At 41.7% G+C, this 21,307-nt stretch overlaps 4 protein-coding genes across 7 annotated transcripts; 3 read left to right on the top strand and 1 right to left on the bottom strand.

Moving 5' to 3' along the window:
• The first annotated feature begins 116 nt into the window (after positions 1 to 116).
• LOC143446583 (uncharacterized) lies at positions 117 to 3,857 on the top strand. The gene is made up of 5 exons (XM_076946284.1): positions 117 to 452; positions 668 to 934; positions 1,017 to 1,219; positions 1,365 to 1,589; positions 2,398 to 3,857. The coding sequence occupies exons 1-5, from the start codon at positions 392 to 394 to the stop codon at positions 2,599 to 2,601; spliced, it is 960 nt and encodes a 319-aa protein (XP_076802399.1). The 5' UTR covers positions 117 to 391; the 3' UTR covers positions 2,602 to 3,857.
• A 351-nt stretch (positions 3,858 to 4,208) lies between these two features.
• LOC143446580 (uncharacterized) lies at positions 4,209 to 7,775 on the top strand. Of its 3 annotated transcripts, none has more exons than XM_076946280.1 (6): positions 4,209 to 4,836; positions 5,065 to 5,197; positions 5,726 to 5,958; positions 6,300 to 6,675; positions 6,810 to 7,039; positions 7,347 to 7,775. In XM_076946280.1, exons 1-6 carry the CDS (start codon positions 4,609 to 4,611, stop codon positions 7,629 to 7,631), a joined length of 1,485 nt encoding a protein of 494 aa, XP_076802395.1. In that variant the 5' UTR covers positions 4,209 to 4,608; the 3' UTR covers positions 7,632 to 7,775. The 3 variants fall into 3 exon arrangements, with proteins under 3 accessions (XP_076802395.1, XP_076802396.1, XP_076802397.1); XM_076946281.1 differs by having other exon boundaries at positions 4,211 to 4,836; positions 7,350 to 7,775; XM_076946282.1 differs by having other exon boundaries at positions 4,302 to 4,836; positions 5,726 to 5,931.
• A 2,979-nt stretch (positions 7,776 to 10,754) lies between these two features.
• On the top strand, positions 10,755 to 13,173 carry LOC143446685 (uncharacterized). Its single transcript, XM_076946438.1, has one exon. The coding sequence runs from the start codon at positions 10,863 to 10,865 to the stop codon at positions 11,946 to 11,948; it is 1,086 nt and encodes a 361-aa protein (XP_076802553.1). The 5' UTR covers positions 10,755 to 10,862; the 3' UTR covers positions 11,949 to 13,173.
• Positions 13,174 to 13,268: 95 nt separating this feature from the next.
• LOC143446684 (uncharacterized) lies at positions 13,269 to 20,383 on the bottom strand. Of its 2 annotated transcripts, none has more exons than XM_076946436.1 (8): positions 20,106 to 20,383; positions 19,739 to 19,865; positions 19,502 to 19,669; positions 19,032 to 19,286; positions 18,458 to 18,595; positions 17,056 to 17,124; positions 14,194 to 16,989; positions 13,269 to 13,838 (listed from the first exon to the last, which is right to left on the bottom strand). In XM_076946436.1, the coding sequence occupies exons 1-8, from the start codon at positions 20,189 to 20,191 to the stop codon at positions 13,740 to 13,742; spliced, it is 3,738 nt and encodes a 1,245-aa protein (XP_076802551.1). In that variant the 5' UTR covers positions 20,192 to 20,383; the 3' UTR covers positions 13,269 to 13,739. The 2 variants fall into 2 exon arrangements, with proteins under 2 accessions (XP_076802551.1, XP_076802552.1); XM_076946437.1 differs by having other exon boundaries at positions 13,269 to 13,835.
• Between the last annotated feature and the right edge of the window lie 924 nt (positions 20,384 to 21,307).

The raw sequence follows: 21,307 nt of genomic DNA, 5'->3' as shown, positions 1-21,307 counted from the left end.
GTTCGACAACGACAGAGCACGCGGCGGATACATGAAATACGCGTCGTATATTTGCCCGCTAAACATTTACATTTGCAGTGATGACGACGCCACTGTTCGAAAAGTTAAACATTAACAAGTCGTCGCTCTTTACTCGTCCCAACTGTTGAGAGAAATTCGAGAAACAGTCGCCAACATCTTACTCCGCTTTTCGCGCTGTTCTGGTTTTGCGCTTATTTCTCTGCGTTCTGTGATACATCGGGTTGTAAATTATTTCGACCAACAAAGAAACGACGATTATCAACAAAATACAGCAAAGAAAGTGAAAGAAATTTATTAGAAAGGACGTATCTGTTTTCTATAAGGAGATCTATTCACGAGACGTGAAATGTGTGATTAAGTATCATCAGAAATGTCGACTTCTAAGGCCCCATCTGACGGTGGCTTTCTACCAACTTACCACGATATAGTTGGTGAGTTGTTAATTATTTCAAAGTAGAAATCGCTTGAAGCGTCGGGAACGTTTCAAAAAGTAACTACCGGTATATCTCGGGTCGTTATCTGTAATAATTTATTATTAAATAACATCTATAGCGATCAAGATATTTCGGTGGGAAGCAGACCTGACATAAATGTCCTCTACTGTATCAGTTACTGTCGAGAATACTAAGAAATTTGTTGTTTGCAGTCTACGCATCATGTATTGGGGGCATCGCTGGATTCTTCGTGCTTTTCGGCTTTGCCGGGTTCGTGATGAATCATTTGGGGATTTTCGATGCTCCGCCTCACAGGCAACGCAGAAGGAAAAGGCCCAAAAATGAAGAAAATTTAAAAGTTGAAGAAGTTGGCGACCGAGTGGAAGATCCTTGCCCAACATGGTACCACAAGGTACTGGGTCTGGTTGGACTTACTGCGGATCAAAAGTCGGGCACAGAACGACAAAGAACAGCGAATGGTATCACAAATCAGACGATAATTTTGAGGAAAAACAAAATTTGCACCGACTGTTTATTTGTCTAACCGAGATACATTCTCAGACTTCAACAGTCAAGACGCCATCGAGTACGTCAACCAAGTCTTCGCCGGAATCGATGATGAACAAGGGAACGGAGATAAAACAAAGATTGGTTACGAAAAAGAAAATAAAAACAAAAACAAGAAAAAGAAACCGAAGTTTTTCATCTCGTACAAGAAAAAAAAGAAATCGAACGGAAACAATGACAATACAACCAGCAGGAAGGTTTGATTTTACAACCCTGTAGCTAAATACACAATCTCGTGCATTGTAACCGCAATAGGTATTTATCGAGAAACGTTGGAATTTGCTCCTTTTGTGTTGAGCTAACAACCGCACTACGGTAAACAATCGATTATTTTCACCCCAGCTTTGCGTGGAGAATAACGGCGGCCACGGATTCGCTGCAACTGAAGAACAGCGCGATCTCGGGAAACTGGTTGCCATGGATACGCCTACCTCTGCCAAATCTTCGGAGAACGGCGGAGCAGGGCTGCAGAATAGGAAGTTATTCCTCCCGCGTCCTACGGAGGAGCTGAATGATCACGGAATATCTTCGAAGCGACATCAGCTGGTGGAATATGAGAAACCCAAGGTAAGGTTTTTCCTCAAGAATTTGATAAAAAAAACTTCTCGTAGAACACTTGAAATGGATTTTAGTTTCAAAAAATCCGCCAAAGATATCCCTATATCGTATTCACAATGGTGCATAAAATAATGTTTGAACTGAAACATTTCCTACCTTTATCCGGGATGAAAATCTCAACATTAAACAGATTTTGTGGTTTAAGACCAGAAACCATTCACACGCCGCCAAAGACCGTTGTGTTTGAGCGCAGATCGGATGAAACGACTTGGGTTTACTTTGCCAATATGGTGCCAACCAGCATTGTGTACGGCGACAAATATTAACTCAATAGATTCAAAGGTTTCACGTTGTCTCTGTTTATTTAAGCTATGATTAATTACGTAACAAAGCTTGTCAGTTATGTGACAAAGGTAATTATGACAGGGAGGGAGAAATCTGAGTAAAAATGTCAACGCTGCAATAAACTACGCCCCGTTTACATTTTGAAATCGGTTTCTACGAAAATGGATGTTTGTAGAAGTAAACATCTCTTGCCCGGGGCCACATCTATTCAAAAGCTGTCATTAACTTTAATCTTAACATATAAGGAAAAGGCTTAATATGGAAATATGTGTAAATACGTCAAATTAACGTTATAGGTCTGGAGCCGTCGCCCTGTATTCTGTCCTGGTACATATTAAACCGCGATATTGACAGAGGTCATTTCGCTCTGTTTTATCAGCTCCAGTCAGGTTGTCATAAAACCACCTACATCCCGTGTTTATTGTGTCACAATGGATTTTGTTTAATCCAACTCTTTTGATACTTTGTAAAGGAGAGAGCGGTAATAGAAGAACTGCAAAGACGAGAAATGTTGGAGAAAAAGCAAATCAAAATTCAAATGGAGCGTGCGCCATCTAGCAGTGGGGCAAAAGATCAGGTGGAAGGGTTTCCAGCGCAGAAAATGAGAAAAATTCCAACAGAGAGGAGAAACCAGTTCCAACAGGAGGTCGACAATAACGATTCATTTTTATACTAAAATATTTGTCGCTGTTGGACTCTATGAAAGCACTCATGTTGGTTGGCGCAAACAAAGGCACTTTGAAATTACACATGTAGACAGGTAAAGTTCTGTCAATAAAGTTGCAATAACACTTACGAAATATTTTTACTGTCTACGTTCAAGTTCAACAAAGGTTGAGTGATAACCAGCCTCAACATAACCGCCTTTTTGCTTATCGATGCTTATCTGTATAACAGTTGTCATTTATCGCAATTTTTCTTTTTAGTATTTTGTATCAGAATTGGTTTTTCATTGCACCAGTATTTTGATAAATTTATATCGTTATGAATCGTATACACTTGAAAAAAACGAGTTTTATTGCACGTGGTGAGGTACAAGAATACGGGATCACGACATATGGCCGTGAACAAACTCGCCGGCGACAACTGGTTGTGGACAACTGACCGGCAACAAATTGGCCGGCGATCAAATTAACCGTGACGTAAACTGGCCGGCGATAAAATTAACCGTCGATAAATTGGCCGGCGATCAAATTAACCGGCGACAAATTGGCCGTCAAAAGGTCAAAATTCTAATTCACTATCTAGTCGCTATCTAGTCACTATCCAATTTAGTATGTGTATTGCAGTCAAGGTTGCCACTCGTAGAGTTTTTTGGCCCCTTGTTGGGTGTAGGGTGACCCTACGGGTTTTTCACCTTTATTCATAGATTTCCTATTGTTACATGCATTTTCCCGGTCTAGACGAGTTGTTTGATGAGATTATGAAACAATGTAGCCTATCGAAACGTTGTAGCCTATCTCATGTAGTAACAATGGACTCATTGCAATAACAATGGACACTTTAGTTAAGTAAATTGTCAGATTGAAGCTGTACGTTAGGACTACCACGGTCAATTTACCTCCCGGTCAATTTTCATTCCGGTAAGTCTGTTCCCGGTTAGTTTGTTCGCGGTCAATTTACATCACAGTCAGTTTGTTCGCGGTCAATTTACGTCACGTTCAGTTGACCCCGGTGAGTTTGTTCGCGGTCATTTTCCCGCGGCCATATGTCGTGGAACCCAAGAATACATTCCTTCATGCACAGAAGTGATTGTTATTTAACTGAATGCTATCAGGCGTTTATTCAAAAAATTTTGTTTTGAAAGACCTAGTTTTTGTTGCAGAATAAACTTTCCAACGCAGCGTTGAGTGAATTGTTTCGTGACAATTTGTTGTTGTTGTCAGCTTGAAAATCACTACGACCCCGTTATTGTAAACAAAGCAAGTTCCAAGAAAAATTTGGAAAAATATGACGCAATCTGATGTAAAATTATTCATCCATCTTAAAAAATAGAGTTTCTAGCGGAAAACCGAATTATAAACAGCGACAGTAGAAAGTTTACATCACAATGTTTAATTTAAGACGCAACAATCCGCATTAACGAACACGTCACGTGACTATTCTGAGTCGTGAGTCAGTGCATGTGACGACACAGAAGCAAAATATTTCCCAATATGACGATGTAGCTGGAGTCATCAAGCGAGCAATAACTCATGTCACGTATAAATGGTGATTGTGACGGAATAATGCTTTGCACAACTGTCTCAACCTTCCGTCAGGAGCGAGTCTTTCTTGAGCAAGTAACGTGATAGACACAGCTTTGATAAACAGGAAAGAATTTAATTGCTACGCATGCACGAAACGAGGGTTCTGAGCAATCAATTTAAAGCAACAATAAAAGCAATTAAACCCAGAGTTTGCAGTGTAGACGTATAACTAGGGTGTCATTATACAATAATTGGTACATGCGCCCCGATTACGTATATATAGCCTATAGCTGCTATTGTAATTATGTTGATGTTAAATATTAAATTTGCGACGCGAAACGAAGTACATTGATTCGAGCTAAAATGAATTAATTTTCTACCAGCAGGCTGCAAGAATTACCTCGACCAGCAAAACCCAATTGTGATAAAATATCAGCGGTTTGAGACCTTTTGTGAAAGACTGCCAATTAGGCTGGTTATCAGAGGGGAGAAGAATGAAGAATATTTTCGCGTTTGCCGCGATTTTCGCCTCCATAGCGTGCCAAATACGGGGGCAGACTACTCCGTGCCCGAACCCCAACCCTCACTGCGATTGCAGTGACCTCATAAACGGTGACATCACGTGCATAGCAATCTCAGAGATACCTGAAGATCTTCCAAGCGGAACGACAGTGCTGGACCTGGAACAAAACTTCCTGGGTCCCACCTTGATAAGAATCCAGGTAAGTCCGATTTGCTGCGCTCGTGCATGTGAAGTGAAGTGCTCGCTGAAAACTGAAGGAAGTTAGAAGGGGCTTGAATTAGAAACGCGGAAACGCGCTTCAAGATATTTAACAAACCGCATTGTCTTGTGACTTATTCACACGTTTGTTACGTCACACAGGGCAAAGAAATGGCGCGCTTGCTACTTTTGCGACTGGCTCAATTTCTTCATATATGGTCATATTTAGGTGAACCGATTGGGACGAATAGACCTGCTGGAACTCTACATCAACAACAATGGTATCTCGTTCATTGAAGACAACAGCTTTGACCTCCTGTACAATTTAACCGTATTGGACATTAGCGAAAATAGTTTGCAAGGTACCCGGCTTAATATAGGCTACAGTGCATGTTCTCGTAGTATGTCGATATATGCCACAGTAAGTTTTACGCGGCAATGTATAAAGTAACATTTTTATAAACCCATAACGTATGACTGCTAATAATAAAAATTCAAACTCACCCAGAGAAAACGTCACACATTGTGATTAAGCTAATCGATTACATGTAGGCACATTAAAGTAGTTGCTTAGCCGATCCCTAATTGCACCTAGGTAGGCCTACAATTCATACCGGATACTCGTATTACAATATACGTGCGTAAAATTATGACTGCTGATATTTGTTCCATGTTTGTTGGTAATCGTATTAATTTCATGAGTCGCACTCACTGATAATTTCATGAGTCAGTCATACTGCTAAAACTTGACTAGCTTACGGTCCCGGATGTACGCTTGCAAGTAGATGAAATCAACATCCGGGTGAATTTAAAAAAGTATTCCAGAATTAGATAAAGCTGAGGGCAGCGTTTAAAAGCAATATTACCAGCTTTGTACGCTTTTTACGCAGCCTTCACCGACAACACATTCGTGGGCTTGAAGAGTCTGAATTACCTGTACGCCAACTCTATTGGGCTGATGTACATCCCTCCCCGGGTATTTGAAAGCCTTCCAAATTTGCTGCACATCGATCTCGAAGATAATAAACTCACAACGATTGGACGTGAATTCAGTGTCTTGAGAAACCTGCACACTCTCTTGCTCGCACGGAACTTAGTGAGTGGATGGTGTTTATGGTTAAGTGTGAGTAGGCAATGGATTACGTGTAAGCTACAGTGGGAACTTGCCTGCTCTTGGTTTGAGATCCATAAAAATCACTCTATGTAGCTCAGATTGACTGGTTTTTGTTTCAAAGCGAGTTGAGCTTCGAAGCTTACCACTGTTTCTTTAAATGGGGCTGTGTTTGAATATTGGCCGTGACCTTGCTCGAAATATTCAAGTCTTCAAATAGCGATAGCTTGAAAGCTTGTTTCACGTCAGTGGCAAGGTATTTAGCACTTTGGAAAGGATTAACCTGTGCACTGGAGCAAACGACGATGTCTAATTTACACCTGTCTTCTTCTGACCTTTGAACTCTCTTGCAGGTGAAGCAAATAGCGAGGGAGTCCTTTTCGAGTCTCACCTCCTTGACCCATCTCTCATTGTTCGGTAACAATCTTACAATCCCGCAGCCATTGTGGTTCACGACCATCGTAGAGAATAACGGCAACATAGAATTGGACAGAAGAGCGGATTCGTCCAAGTCACATCCTAACCCTTGGCTCTGCTGCCCCGCCATGAACCAGTATTTCCACTATCTCGCCACAGTACCGAGCTCACTTGCCAGTTACTACCAGATCAATGTGGCTTGCCATTGGCCTGTCGAGCTGTCCGGGCGTTTAGTCTCAACGCTCAGTGAGAGCGAGATCACCGCAGTTCCCTGCGTCAACTACACCTACACAACCACTGCTTCCCCATATAGTGAGTAACTGTAGAAGCGTAACCGTACTAAAAGAGGGTTTATGGCCATTGTGTTTGATTCGTTGGTTCTGTTTGTATTGGGGAACACGCCGGCATGAAACCTGGAACTGAAATTGTAATTATTCTATTCGCAGTTGCCACCTCGTCCACCACCACCAGCACGCGACCTCCTCCTACTATCGTCGTCATTAGCAACTTCATGGGAGGGCTCAATGACGTAGGAGCATTTTTCATCCTTCTATTTATCGCAGTGCTCTCGGGCGCCATCGTAGGCGGGTGTTGTTACCTCCACAAGAACGACGCCGGAAAGCAGAAGCTGAGAAATCTGCTCAGTGTTCGATACGACAGAGACGGCAGCGCAAAGGTAAAACGGGTTCAGAGGAAACAAGATATCTTCACATTTCCTCAGCTTACAAAGAATTAACGCATTTTAAGCTGAGACGTAAGAAATATTAGATTATTTAATTATCATCCGGTGCTCTTATCAGTTAATGTATTTATACCAACATGACAATGGCCTTGTATTCTTGAAATATACTGCAATAGGTTTGTACAGCATAAGCAAATACGTAAATAGATTTGTGTCAGATAACCACAGATTGAAGCACAGTGGCCCCCAGTATATCTTGAATCCTATCTTGAAGTGCTTGATTAACTTTGAGTGCTTTTAGCAGAACAGGTCCACCGTCACCACCCGTCCGTACCGCACCCCGCCCCCTTCTGTGTACGGGGCTACAGTGGACGTGATCGGGCGACAATCAGACGAACCTGAGAAACCAAAGCGACCGGCACCCCCGCCGCCCCCGACGTCGGCCGCATCGCGCGACAACAACGCGGTTGGCGACTACACTTCGGTCGTGAAACCGATTGAAATGACGTACTCCAACTACACGATGGAAACCGATCAGAGTGAAGATGAGATTTGGAGCAAAGTTGAAAGAAAAAGCCCCGTGTAAACGTCATTGTTACGACATTGATCGTCATAATTTAATCATATTTGTACCTTGCTGGTGTTTGAGTAAAAGTTAATGTTATTTGTCATTTCATTTTTCAACTAAGTTCGCGAGTCCGTAAATAATTAAAAATGGCTTTTACAGTTAGTCAAATGTTGTTAACTACAACAAAAGAATTGTATTGATTTTCTTTGAAAACAAAGATAGCACGTTTTCAATCACGCAACAGCGGCCAAGTGTAATAGCTAAGCTTGTATGTCTGTATATGACATCACAACAGAAACTTCAGTTTCCTCATCATGTTTCGAGCTTTCAAATTATTTCGTTTAGAGGGAAATGAGAGAAACACCACAGAAAAAATTGCCATTTCTAGAATTAAAGTTTGTGGCGACGAACAACGAAGAGGTTCCAATAAAATTGCAGTTTATTCAAGTAACGAATATATGAAATATTGTTCGAATTAAACCGATGAAATTACAGTAGTGAACACCCCTTGAGCAGAGAGCACGCGCAATCGCAAGTATGTCGGTGCTTAGGTCAAGCGTGACCTCAAAATAAAAAAACTTCTCATTTCAGAAGCTGCCACTTGCTCATGCACAGGGCGCTTGGGTTAAGATGCTTGCGGATGAATGAAAGAGCAGTTGCTAACAAGATAAATTAAAACTCATAAAATCCCAAATATTTGAAATTTTTGGAAATAAACCACCAGGGATTATTTAACGCCCACGCGTGCACCAGGTTGCTAAGCTGGTCAATTATCGTCATAATGATATCGGTTGAAATGGCCACAATAACTCTTTTTATGACGACACGAACCTACGTGACTACAAACGGAAGAGACTGTCACGTGCAAAGCAGGACGTTTTTGTGGTTGCCTTGGATTGTTCTCATTGCGTTTTCGATCCTTTTTCACGTTCTGCTCATGGCTCTTTTCATCGCGCCTTTGATACGTCACGATCGTAATCGTCGCGCTTCGCTGCGCACTCAACAGCGTCTAAGTCGCCGAAGCGTGCGCCTGATCCGGAGGGTAACCATAGCAACGGTTATATGCGTCATATCGGACACTGCGGCGGGAATTGTCACGTTTGTTACAAATGTCCAGCTCAACTCCGCCATCCTGTGGTCGAATTTCGTTTATGACGTGAACTTGGTCATAAATCTCGTCTCGATCATTGTTTCGTTTTCGGACTGGAGACCAAGACTCTTCATCTACTGCGACAGTGATTCCTCTTCACAGAAGACCGAAATGAGTCTTAAAGAAAGAGTCGCAGCCAAGGGGGACATAAAGGTCAGAAAAGGAGTGATTCGTGGCGTCATCATCGAACAGAAATGATTTGTAATCGGGGGGGGGGGGGGGGTGCATTTTACTGCTTATGTGTGAGTTGATACTGAATAATAAATTCTTATTAAGAAGAAAATGTCTTGTCTACGCTTTACTTAGAATTGCGTGTTGTGGTAGTTGCAGCGATTAGCCGCGCAACCACTCAAAAGTTTATCTTTAAAAGTTAGAGCATTCGACCAGAGAGAGTTGAGCTTCTGAATCTTGAGACGGCGAGTGAAGCCATTTTTACATTTTGCACCGCACAAGAAAACTTTACACTTTTTCTTACAGAGCAAGCACCACCTAACGGAGTGAAGCAAGTATGCAACTAAAGTTTAACTTCCGCTGGCTGGCGATGCTGGTTATAGTAAAAAAATTAGCAGTGGCAAAAGAAATGAAATTTAACTTATTACAAAAAAGGAAAATTACGGAAAGGTTGTTGTACTTTGTCATTTCCTTGCTATACTTATATAAAGACGGAAGAACATAAGCTAATATATATTACATATGTATTCTATGTTATCATACACGCATTTAGCACCACAATCTTACAACTGCTGGAAAATACGTCAATTACAGAACAAACTCACCAGTGAGAAAAATGTGCAAAAATCCTGTGCTACCGTTTTAAGAACTGAAGTTTATTTTACAACTGTATAAGCGGAATATGCATCGTTTCTGTTTCGGATAATCAGAAAATAGTCAGGGTAGGGCAATAATAATTAAAAGAAATAATAAAAACATATTTCTATTGATATCGGAAATAAAAATGTGACATAAATAAATAGATTTCTTTTACGAAATATTCTGCTCATGTGATGCGTTCTATAAGCTTTGACGTTCCGCAGATAGTAAAGAAGGGAAAGTTCAAAATTGTTCTGTTTCACTTCTAGCGAGGCACATTCATCTTCGAGACCGAAAGTGCACACATGCTTTCACTAACTAGCAAACCGCAACAGTCTAGCCGTGAAAAGAACGACGTCTCGTAATAATCTAAAATGGCAATAAACTGAAATATTATTCGAAGCTTATTTTAATTACATTTAGAGATTCTTGCGTCATCAGACTTTTGTTTACGTAACTAACTGCGGGTATTTCCCGATTGATATCGTATCAAGAAATGCAATCTCTTGGCTGCTAATCATGCGGAAAGTGGTAGAATAAGCGCTCGAGTGCGGAGGCGGAATTTGCAGAGAAAGTCTTTTGTTCCAGATCAAATTATCAAGTTTTTCCCGAGCCTCAATGTTACAACCAGAAACCAACCGACCAAGTTTTCGTGTTTACCGTCACAGCAGGCAGCGGTGATTGAAGTCAACCAATGTTGTTTTTGACAAGTTTAATCGAAACCGAGCAGATTAACGGAAGTGAGGTACACATAAACGGAAGTGAGGTACACATAAACGGAAGTGAGGTACACACAAAATTTATAGGTGTTTGTAGATGAATTCACATAGGCAGTGCTGAAAGTGCTGCTACCTTGAGGCTGGTAGCTGTATAATGGTAACGTGACGTCGAAATCCATGGAGCCAAAAAAGTTGTTCTAGTTATGAAGTGGTCTCAGTTGTATTAAAAGCAAGTTGCGTTTGTTGAAACGAAAATTTCTGGAATTTGTTAATTAATGCTCAAAATTGTTAAAAGTGGAAAAACTTATGAAAAATTTGCGCTGCAGTTATTTTACCTTATAACTTGAACTTGTTCATTGTTTGCGGATAGAATCCTATCTTTTTATTTCATAAAATTTGAGCACCATTATATCTATGTGGTGTTTAAATTCAAAGTCTTATTTTCTATGTATTTCAGAGTAATTTATGGCATTGTTGTCCTTGAGGATTATAAAAGAAAAATAGAGGAAATAAATCAAAAGAATTAAAACGGCAGCTTTCTTTGTGAGAATGAAAAAGTAGCACGACATCATGGACACTCTGTCTATGGAAACGAAATTTGTTTTGCTTGAAAGCACGCTCAGCATCGCCACCTGCATCGTGCTATACATCGCCATCGCGTTATCCTGCCACGCATGCAGGTACAAAACAGCGGAACCCAGGAGCCAAAGCGTCGAATCGCTGAGAGCTCGGAGAAACTTGCCGTCAACATCCCATCAAGTTGATGGAATCGTTGCAAATGTTGCCGTCAACAGCAACAGATCTGTTGCATTGCGTCGACTGATTGTCGCTTCAGCTTGGCTCGTTGTGGTTAAATGTCTCCTGGAACAACTTAATCTACTCAGCACCACGATTGATATCGGCTTCCTGATCGGTTGTGACATCATAATACGGATCAACGTAATTCTGTACACGATCCCGCTAACGACGGAGTACGTCTTCCTCTGGGTGAGGCAAAGAGTCATCTACCTCCATCCCATCATCTACCACAGAACAACGAAGTGCACTAAAGCAGCGAGTTGGATGGTCCTGGTTGTCCTCGTCATCGGCCAGGTCGCCACTCTCACGCTCTTTATGGTAAATGAGCAATACGATGACGTCAGCGTTGTCAACGTTACCAACAGCTTCTGCGAGGCGAGGTCCGCTGTGGTGTTCCCTTACGCGATCCCGTGGATAGTTTTGGCTGCTTTCACTCTTTCGTTCCAGATCATCTTTCTCGCCTTGTTTGGAAAACCGCTGGTAACCCGTAGCAACACCATCCAACACGTGATAAGCGCGAGGGGTCGGCCGAAGAGGAACATTTATCCTCTTCTCAAGCGAGTCTTCGTTGCATCGGGAGCGTGTTTCATCACAGACATGATAATGATCGCCGGAACACTGGCCGCACAAGATGTTGTGATAGTCAGCGTCATCCTGGACATAAATCTTGTCATCAAGATCATCTGTCTCCTCCTCACCTATCCGGACTGGGTGAAAAGACTCTTCCCGTGTCTCTTCGCATCCAACGATACTCCGACTACCTCAAGACGCAACACAAGATCCAAAGCAGGAATTAGCTCCTCAAGGAGTCCGATATCTTCAATCTCGACCAACGTGGAAACTCTTGATGATTGTTGAATCCAAGATAAAAACCTTCATCCACAAAACAACTGCTCCGCAGGAGAACGGATCACTTGAACCGCGCTGTTACGCCGAATTGCTTTAAAAGCGCTCCAAGAGGTGAATTTAGAAATTAAATGCAAAATGAATGACAACGTCAGCATAATACGGTGACACAATGGAAATCATATAACTGCCGAGTGTATGACAACTAAGCTGAAGAACAAAATCCTGTAGGAATAAAAAAAATTAAGATTTTGTGACCAAAACGTGATCGCAGAAATTGCATAATGTCGTGAATATCTTCTTTATACAAGCAGTTGTAAACAGATGCGCTTGAACTAGATGCTCATCCACAAAGTACTATTATATCGTCGTACTATTTCTTATATTGCTATACTTCTGCTTTGCGAGATATTTTGGGTTTTGCCAAACGCTTATTTTAGAAGTTTGACACCGTTGTACAACTTCACCCAAAAGATGGATAATATTTTGCTTGGTACCAAGTGCTGGAGTTGAAAAATTTTGTTTTCGCGAAGTGTTACGAGGTTTTGTGTTAATCAAACAAAAGTTAACAAAGTGTATCCTCTGTCATGATCGAGTGCGTACAGACGCAAAAGCGTAAAATGGGTGGCCATCTGTCAACAAGCTATAACACTACTACTGGTAGTCGTATGGCGACCGCGTTGTGACTCCTTTGCGTGAAGAAATGTGTATTGAATTGTTGATGTTACGCAAATCTAATTTAAACATAGTTTGTGTTGGCACATAGCAACGCATAGCAACCCATAGCAACGCGAACTTTAAATCTGAAATCTTGTTTTATGGAAATCATTGACGCAATTTATGGCAAACTTGAGTGCATCGTGCGAAATTTGCGCCATTTTTCACTAAATTTAAACCGCCCTTTAATGCCGAAATGGAAGCTTGAAAAAGATCAAAGGCACTAGGCTTCAATAGAGTAAACATGTGTGTTGGTGGTAAAGTGTAATAACCGTCGTTTCATTGTTTCAATTTAGTTTTCACGCATATGAAAAAGTTGTCCGCATCTTCAACCAAACCTTTGCCACTTTGTCTTCATCGCTCTGCTCTGTTTATTTCATCGCATGTTATTTTGTCAGGTTTTGTTTTGTTGCTGTGTTGTCGCGTTACCTTCTTGTATTGATGTTTAGAAACGTTAATAATTTGTTTTTACGTTTGTTTATTTTTCCTTGTGACGTCATTATCTCACGCAATACAGATGAAAATGTAAATAAGAGCCAAGTGGAATTATTTTAAGTAATCACGGGATTTAAATCGAGTTACTGGATCGTAAAAAAACATTTGTTTTAAAAAATCAGAGAAAAGTTTCACTACACACAGCATAGGTTCCGTTCACCGCGATCTAATGCAATGAAACCAGGCAAGACTAATGTTTAACACCAGGCCAAGTTGTACTGTTTTTGCGGGCAAGCGATGAACAAACAAGAGAAGCAAGAAATGCTTTTAAGCGTAGAAAGTGAGCAGTTTCCTCGTCAGAGCAAAAATATTTTTAACTTAAAGATTGAAAAGAGTGCGTTGGTGGTTTTTCGCTCGACTGAACCGGCAGCAAATTCTTCACAGCAGCGACCGTTTATAGAACAATTTTCAGGTGTATTTTTGCCCATGTTGGTAACATAGCGAAGTATAGGACGCACCATGCAAGGTGTGATACGATGTTGTTTTGTGAACTATCCAGTGAAGACATAATATTACAACAACGCTGTGGCGCAACATCAAGACAAACAAACACAGAAATATTGTCATCGATCTTCAAGATTATAAATATTTTCATTCATTCTTTTTCCACCGAGACGGAAGTCTTCTGTTGGACAAAACAGGTTTTTTGAACCTTGATGTAAGACCAGGTACGGTGACGTGTAGCTCCTGCTGTCCAAATAAAAAGATAAGAATTTTTATTGAGTAGAAATCAAGTCTATACTGCGTTAAAAAAGCTTTGATTGGAACTTTCATTGCTTTCATTATAGATGCAGTGTATGTGAAAAAAAATCTGCAACATCTGGAAACTTAAAACCATATTTAATTGAATTATAGGAGCAGCATCGCATACGTTGCCAATGTACAATCACATCTTAACATAACCCAGTCATCTTAGCTATATTTCCTTATGCTCTGCTACTGCACGTAAAATGAAAACTTATGTGACTATAATTAATAATTTATTAGCCATGTATTCTATGTTATGTTTATCCCGTAGCTATATAGTGACGAAAGATATATCTACCCTAGAAAACTCCTCGGGAGGCATGCTTGTCGATCGTGTCATTGCGCGCGATTCACTGACGTCATCGCCGTCGTTTTCTTCGCTCGATGACGTCAATGGATGAACAGGCTGGGTCTTTGATCTGACGTATCGTCGCGATTTGAGGGTGTTGGGCTCGTGACGTAAGGCCCTTTCCAGGTTTGCCGTTTTTCTTTTCATCTCCTCGCTCATGAAACGTCTCGGACCTCCGGACCTTGCGGGAGCCAGATTGTAAGCGGATAATTTTTCCGGAGGTTCCGGAGTCTCCGCGGAGGCGGAGGTGCTCCCATTGAGGTCGGACTTCTTCAAACCAGTATTCAGACTAGCGGAGGAAATAACGGTATCCCTCCACGCGGTGCCATCAACGTGGACGAGAGGGGATGCTGAGGACCACGACAACCTCTTCTCTTTGGGTTCTCTTCTGGAACCAGGAGGAAGAGATAATCGGCTCACTGCTTCTCTAACAAAGTGATTCCCAGATTCCAATCCTACAGGAGGACTTCTTTTATCCGGAGAGGCTGAACCGGGGCTGGTTCCACCCGAGCTTTGTGACTTGTACGCGGGGAGCGTGGTTCGAATGTATTGATGCGGGGATCTACGCGGTAAAGATTCCGGAAGTGATTCAATAGGAGATAATTGCATCGCTTTGGATGGCTTTTCAAATTCTTCCTCTTCTACAGCATCTTTGAAACAGCTTGAATACCGTAGATCAACTAAACTTTTATAATGTCGTGGTTTTGATGAAACTTTCAGAGGATTTCTCTCCTGCAGTGACGGTATAGACGGAGTTCTGGTCAATGTAACAGAGGCCTTTGTGACGACTTTCTTTTCCTTGCTTTTTTCAGTTTTACGATGGTCATCCAGCTCGTCTTCACCGCTGTAACCATCATCCTCATTGCAATCTTTCCTCTTTGTAATCATTCTCTCATCAGCCTTGGCTGGATGCTTCTTTGATCCGTTCTCTAGTTCCTTCCCGTCATCTTCCAGAGTACGGACTTCATTTTCCAGCAACTTCCGCTCAAATTGTCTTAAAACCACCGGTTTCTTCGGATTGAAATGTGAAGATCGGAACTTCAAGAGCAGGCTCTTAATCTCGCGGGGATTGTCTGTTTTGCTCCTGGAGTATTTCTTAGTTCTCGATCTTCCCTCTGATCTAAAATCCTTTCCATTCTGATCATTTTTAGCATCTCGCCACCTTGGCTTCTCCTTGCTCTTTGTGTCGTCACTTTCGTCAGATGACGTCACAATCAATAACTTTCTTCTCTCCTCACCTCTTCGCAAGGATGAGGATCGATTCTTGCTTCTAGATCTTGTTTCTCGTTTCCCATGTTTGGTGAATGACTCTTCTTTCCCCAACTCCCTGACATCTTTCGCAGGAGGATCCAGGAAGGAAAGCGTTTTCTTGATCCAGCTCTTTCCTCTTGCTCCAAGACTTTCTTTACCAGGAGGTTTTTCGCATCCACGACTTTCCGTGGTTCGCACAGATGAAGATTTAGGGACATCAGCGTGAGTGACAGTTGTGAGAGGAACAAGAGGAGAGAGATCCCGATTTCCTCCGCTAGATCTTCGTCGCGCTTTTCCCTGTCCAGCGTTTCTCTCCACAGACGGTGAGTGCTGGCGCTGATACCTCGGGTCGGTGATTACTCGCAGTAGGTTTCCTTTGGCGTCTTTCTCAATGGTTACGCTAGGTTTCGGGCGAACCGGTGGAGGAACTTCTATTTCCTGGTTTTGGAATGACTCCTGTTCTACTTCCGGATCAACAAAGTCGTGGTGACAACTTGTGTTTTTATCTCGTCCTCTGGCTGAGCGATTAACGTCAACTGTTTTAGCTGCAGGCGTCGAAGAAGATTGTTCTGTCACAAAGTTTTTTGCCGTCGGAGATTGGCGCTTGGTTTGATTTAGAGATTCTGTTTGAGCTTCAGGCCGAGGTGATGGCTTTGTTTTTCCAAGTCCTTTGACGTAGCCCTTATTGGGACTGAAGTACGAAGTATGGAGCTTTAACATTTTATTCTCCATGCTTGGATCTGTGTCATCTGTCTTGACAACTATATCAGGTATCTTCGCATCCGTGGCAACAGAAACTTTCTCGCTAATCTTACTGCTGACAGGTTTCGTCGATTCTCTGAACAAGAGTTTCTGATGCAGATTGGGGAGTTTCTTGGCCGGAACAGATTGTTTTATGGACGTTGGCTCAGGTAACTTTCTATAGCACTTCTCCACTTTGACAAAAGATCTCTTCTTGACTTGTTTTGGAGGAGAAAGAATCTTGGTAACCGGAGATTTGACTTCACCATCGTGAATACCTTGGAGGTTTGAAGGTGACGAGTCTGTTCCGCTTTCTGTGAACATCGGCAAACTACAGCTGTTCGATGATGATGCCAATGGACTTTCAACACCAGGCGCGGCCGCCTTTGATGGCGCATAAACGCCAGATGCCAGTCGCGATTTCTTCTGGCTACTCTTCGGTAAACTTGACTCGCTTGAGGCTTCCCGGCTGGTAGGTTTTCGATGCTGGCCTGAGTAGTTCGACGCAGATGACCGTCGCAGATCAGAATCGACAGGAGAGTGTGAAAATCGTCCACTTCCAGCTCTCACGCGACTCATGTGGGAGTGATCCAGGGATACAGAACGCGTTCTGGTGTGAGTGGATGGAGAAGGCGATTTGTTCAAGGTCGGGTTAATCCCTGGAGCTGGGAGTTGTTTTTTCGGTGGTTCGGTGGTTTTTTCAACTTCGGTGGTGTTTAAGTCTTGGCTAATTTTTTCGATTTGCTTTAGAGCCTGAAGCGTTAGGAACAAACCGTCAACACAATATTTAACTTCAACGCACATTAAAAGTCTAAATACCTGGTCCACGGTTCTCTGGAAGTTGTTGTAAGTCGATGAACCGGCGCACGATTGATTTTCAGTCTCATTCTGCGAAAATAACAACAACGTCATTACTGGCCACAAAGAGCAGCAATACAATAAGAATACAGCACAGACGTACAGGACAGCAATACAGAAGCACAAAAGACGCCTATATGGGCAGGTCTCCACACGAAGTAACACTCTGAATATTCTGAATTCGAATAACTCGTGCCGGTTTGCACAATGAGCGGTAAAACGCGATAGAGACTTTAACATAGCAGAGTAGATGCACACTATGATGTTAGTGGCCGACACACGGCTAATTGACCGGTTTCCCACGTCAGCTATACTTTCAAAGTTATATATATAGAACATTACAACTGTGGAGATACGATTGTTGTTCAATTATAAAACAAACTTTACCCATTCACTGTTCAAGCAGCAAACGACGCAGTAAACATGGTTTACGTTCTATTACCTTATAAGATAGACACGCAAGACACATATTGTGTAACTTGGTGACAATACACATAAGCAGAGGTTTTAGTTTTAGCAAGCGCGAGTGTTTGTATTTACGAAATCCGAATTTTGAAGTCAAGTCCGATGTTAGTTAACCAGGGCAAGTTTTGCGCTCACATTAATGAGCCGCTTATTATGTCATTATACTATCATATGACATCACTATATAAGAGAGTCGCCTTAGTATTCCGGTGGGTATGCTTCGCCGACGTGTTACGTCATAGCGAAACGCTTATTTTAAGTTCAGAGCGAAATGCGATGCATGCGAGATGGTGACCGCAAAGCAACGAGGCTACTTGGCCTAGTACGTTATTGTTTAAAGAATTAAGATGGATCTGTCCCGTATCTTCACAGCCATATCGTGTAATACTTGAGCATATTGTCGTGAAATTTCATAAACACGCCAACATGTCGTTATAAACTGAACAATAACTGCCATAAAACGTAATCTTTATACATTTAAGCTTCGCAGAATAATGCAACACGAGTTCGTATTTAATAGGATTACGTTCTACTCTATACTTACGACGCTATGACTGATGTTACTTTAACACATACGCACTAGACTCTAGTGAACCAAATCACTAACAACCTCAACGTAGGCTTCAATAAACTTATAATCCCAGGATATAAAACAAGTATAATACGATAAAGAAAAAGATAAATACAAGACATTTCCAGTATAAGCAAGGTATTTACATGCACTGTGATGCTGCATCCCGAATGTACAAATGGACATTTCGCACTGAGCGACAAGTGAGCTGGCTACTTTGGGAAAGAAGCAATCAGTAATTGGTCAAAGAAGGCCACAAATTACCACGCCAAGCCACAATAACACTTCAACGACATCTTATTTATTACAAAATAAATAATGACTCACTCGGTCCTCCCTTGATGTTCGCCCGCTTGTGACCAGTGACGTTACACTCGCCGATTGGTCATCAGATAGCGGTGACGCAATATGGCTCCCATGCAGTGGAAAAGAACTTGAACGCGAAAGATTCTTTTGCGCTGTCAGCTGAAGTGCAGAGTAATTAGCGAATACACAGACAGCAGCAGCTTCTTTTTTCTTAGTTTCAATTCGGCGATAATGTGATTACGTCCAAGTGTAGAAAACTCTTTGCGTTAAACTGAATAACTAACACGTTTGGGTCATTTTGACATAGCCTACATTCTGAAATGACCACAGTAGTTAGGCTACATTTTACATTGTCTACGTCATCATTGTATAGATACGACACAATCTTGATTAATATAAAACAGACAAAATACAAAGACTACAGAAGCCCGGATTTAAAAGCAGTTTCATCAAAGTGTAACTCCTGGATAATGTGTTAACTTTCGTCAGTTAATATCATATAAATGGAATCGCCTTTTAAACCGCAAACAAGAAAAATATAAGCTTGAGAACACAAAAGTCTTTGAAGTCCTTAACAAAGACGAAGAAATCTCACCGATTCGATCTTATCCAGCATGACTTGTCTTGCCCTGGTCCAGTTTCTTCGTTCGCCTTCGTGTTTTTCCATCAGGTTTTGCTTCTCTTTGTCGAAATCCTGCTGCTGATCTCGCATCTGATCCTGCATCTCGGAGTTCAACTTCTGATAACTTTCCAAGTCGCGTTCGCGATCGATGAGTCGAGATTTTAACAATTCGATCTCGTCCGCGAGATGTTTATCGCTTTTTAAGTCTCCGCGTATTTGTGCTTCAAGCTAAAAGAAAAAATATTGATTTTTGCCAAACGTTTTTTCCACAGCATCGACAAACTACTGCTCTTGATCCCAAAACACAATCACGGCTTTAGAGTTACAGCAAGCTATGGCTGTGCTGTCGATGTAATTAGCTTATATGACGTCATAATACACTGAAAAAGTGACAGAAGGAAAAAGTCTAAGAAATGAAAACTTAAATCCAGCAAAGCCCTCACATTGTTTATAATTTTTATTAATCTCATCTCTTCCGCTTCCCACTCCTTTCTTCCCCGGATGTGCTCCTCCTCCGCGTTCCGCCTTTTGTTTTCCTCACTGCGGAGCTCCACCCGCAAATCCTCCAAAATAACCTTCAAATCAGACAAAATCCGCTTGCTATCCTCACCCTGCAATAAAGATCCTGCTAAAAGCGGTTCCTGTCACTCAAAACATCTTGAGGAGGATCAGCAACCTACCACTGCTGCTTGCCTGAGAAGCTCCTCCTTCTCCTGCTGCCACTCCTGCTTCCGAGCCATATGTCTCTGCTTGAGCTGCTCGAACATGTGCGCGATCTCTCGCGCTGTTCTCCGTCTACCGCGAGATCTAATTTAATTCCAACTTTAAACGTCAACTTTACAAATTCGGGGTCACCAGCGTACGGACTTGAGGTGACTGACGTCACAGTCCAACGTGCGGTTTTAGTCATGCAGCGATGTAGATTTTGCCTCGTCACATGATGTTTATTCGATTAGCGTTAAACTGCCACATCGTCGTCAGGCTTAAGTGAGTCGATTCCTATGCATTATTACGTAATAATTATTTCAGTATGACGTCTCTACTCACCTTTCACGTGGTTCTTCATCGTGTACGTCATCATGCTCTAACCTTTCTGGTGTCATAATTGGACTTACGCTTTCTGTGTCTTTCATTGTGACGTCGACCTGACGAAAAAGTCTTCACAAACAGGAATGCCCAAGTTTTGTCGTCAAATAAACGTACAGAGCTGGCTAGCCCATGTCATAAACAGCGTTGAACTTGTAGGACATGATGGGAATTAGATCTCAGCATCTTCGAACAATGACTGTTCTTAATGACGAACTAGAATAAAGAAGCGTCGTCTATCTCACTACGTCATAAGGCCCCGAGAGACTGGCGCAGCTGCAGAAGGCTTTATCAGGTCTTGTCACTTTGACGAAAGCCAATTCACACGCTAGAAGCTACGACTGAAGGAAATGTAGAGCACAGCAGATTTCAACGACACGATAGTGATGTCACAAATCACATTTGTTACGTTTCAAAGCTGGATAAGAACTTTTACCGTCCCCATTAGTAACTGCTTCACTCCATCGAACAAACACATGTTCATAAAATACTCTTATTGATATAGTTCGTATGGAAAACATGACGAATCGTTGTGTGAATCAGCTGTGCAAAAAGTAGTTACGAATTTGTTTAGCAGTGAACCATTGACATCGGATAAACAAATTCTAGATTACAAAAATAAACAACCAGCACTTCGCACGAAGAAACAGTAGCGGCGAATAGCGCAGGATTTGATTCATAAGTTCACGAGGTTGTTGTTGTTTTCATAAGCTTACAATTTGAACTTGATTACCTGACAATTTCCTGTGCTAATCAACGCTAAGCAAATGTGCATTAGGCGCGATTAAGTGATTAAGATCATCGCGTGATGCGCGATTGTGCATCACAAGCTTAGGGTTTTCCATTCCGGCCTCAGTTCGCTGTAGCGATTAATGCGAAGACGATCAGTTGGACATTGTCATAATTACAGCAAGTTAAATCGCATATTTATGTTGCAAGTATTTACGCACGATTAAAGCATGTAACATTGACTTCAAGCCACACATCAACGTATACGTAATAATCGCTTTTACGACAGCACCAACTTAGTATTTTGAAGGCAACTGCGCCATCTACCGATTGAACGTTTTTTCTTGTTTTTTGCAAAGTTAAAAACGAAATCGTAATACTGACCTCAGAATCATTTAAACATAAAGGTCATTTTTATTTTATTGCCTCAAGGT

This window comes from Clavelina lepadiformis, chromosome 2, assembly GCF_947623445.1.
Source record: "Clavelina lepadiformis chromosome 2, kaClaLepa1.1, whole genome shotgun sequence".
In the NCBI taxonomy this organism is placed as follows: domain Eukaryota; kingdom Metazoa; phylum Chordata; class Ascidiacea; order Aplousobranchia; family Clavelinidae; genus Clavelina; species Clavelina lepadiformis.
This window is presented reverse-complemented; position numbering and strand designations above follow the sequence as displayed.

Excerpts from the sequence above, each read along its gene's own strand:
- LOC143446583 (XM_076946284.1), top strand. The coding sequence starts at position 392 with ATGTCGACTTCTAAGGCCCCATCTGACGGTGGCTTTCTACCAACTTAC. Across the intron at positions 453-667 it reads AACTTACCACGATATAGTTG|TCTACGCATCATGTATTGGG; the intron begins GTGAGTTGTTAA and ends TGTTGTTTGCAG. Across the intron at positions 935-1,016 it reads ACGACAAAGAACAGCGAATG|ACTTCAACAGTCAAGACGCC; the intron begins GTATCACAAATC and ends ATACATTCTCAG.
- LOC143446580 (XM_076946280.1), top strand. The coding sequence starts at position 4,609 with ATGAAGAATATTTTCGCGTTTGCCGCGATTTTCGCCTCCATAGCGTGC. Across the intron at positions 4,837-5,064 it reads CCACCTTGATAAGAATCCAG|GTGAACCGATTGGGACGAAT; the intron begins GTAAGTCCGATT and ends GGTCATATTTAG. Across the intron at positions 7,040-7,346 it reads ACAGAGACGGCAGCGCAAAG|CAGAACAGGTCCACCGTCAC; the intron begins GTAAAACGGGTT and ends GAGTGCTTTTAG.
- LOC143446685 (XM_076946438.1), top strand. The coding sequence starts at position 10,863 with ATGGACACTCTGTCTATGGAAACGAAATTTGTTTTGCTTGAAAGCACG.
- LOC143446684 (XM_076946436.1), bottom strand. The coding sequence starts at position 20,191 with ATGAAAGACACAGAAAGCGTAAGTCCAATTATGACACCAGAAAGGTTA. Across the intron at positions 19,866-20,105 it reads GATGAAGAACCACGTGAAAG|ATCTCGCGGTAGACGGAGAA; the intron begins GTGAGTAGAGAC and ends GAATTAAATTAG. Across the intron at positions 19,287-19,501 it reads TAATAAAAATTATAAACAAT|CTTGAAGCACAAATACGCGG; the intron begins GTGAGGGCTTTG and ends TTTTTCTTTTAG.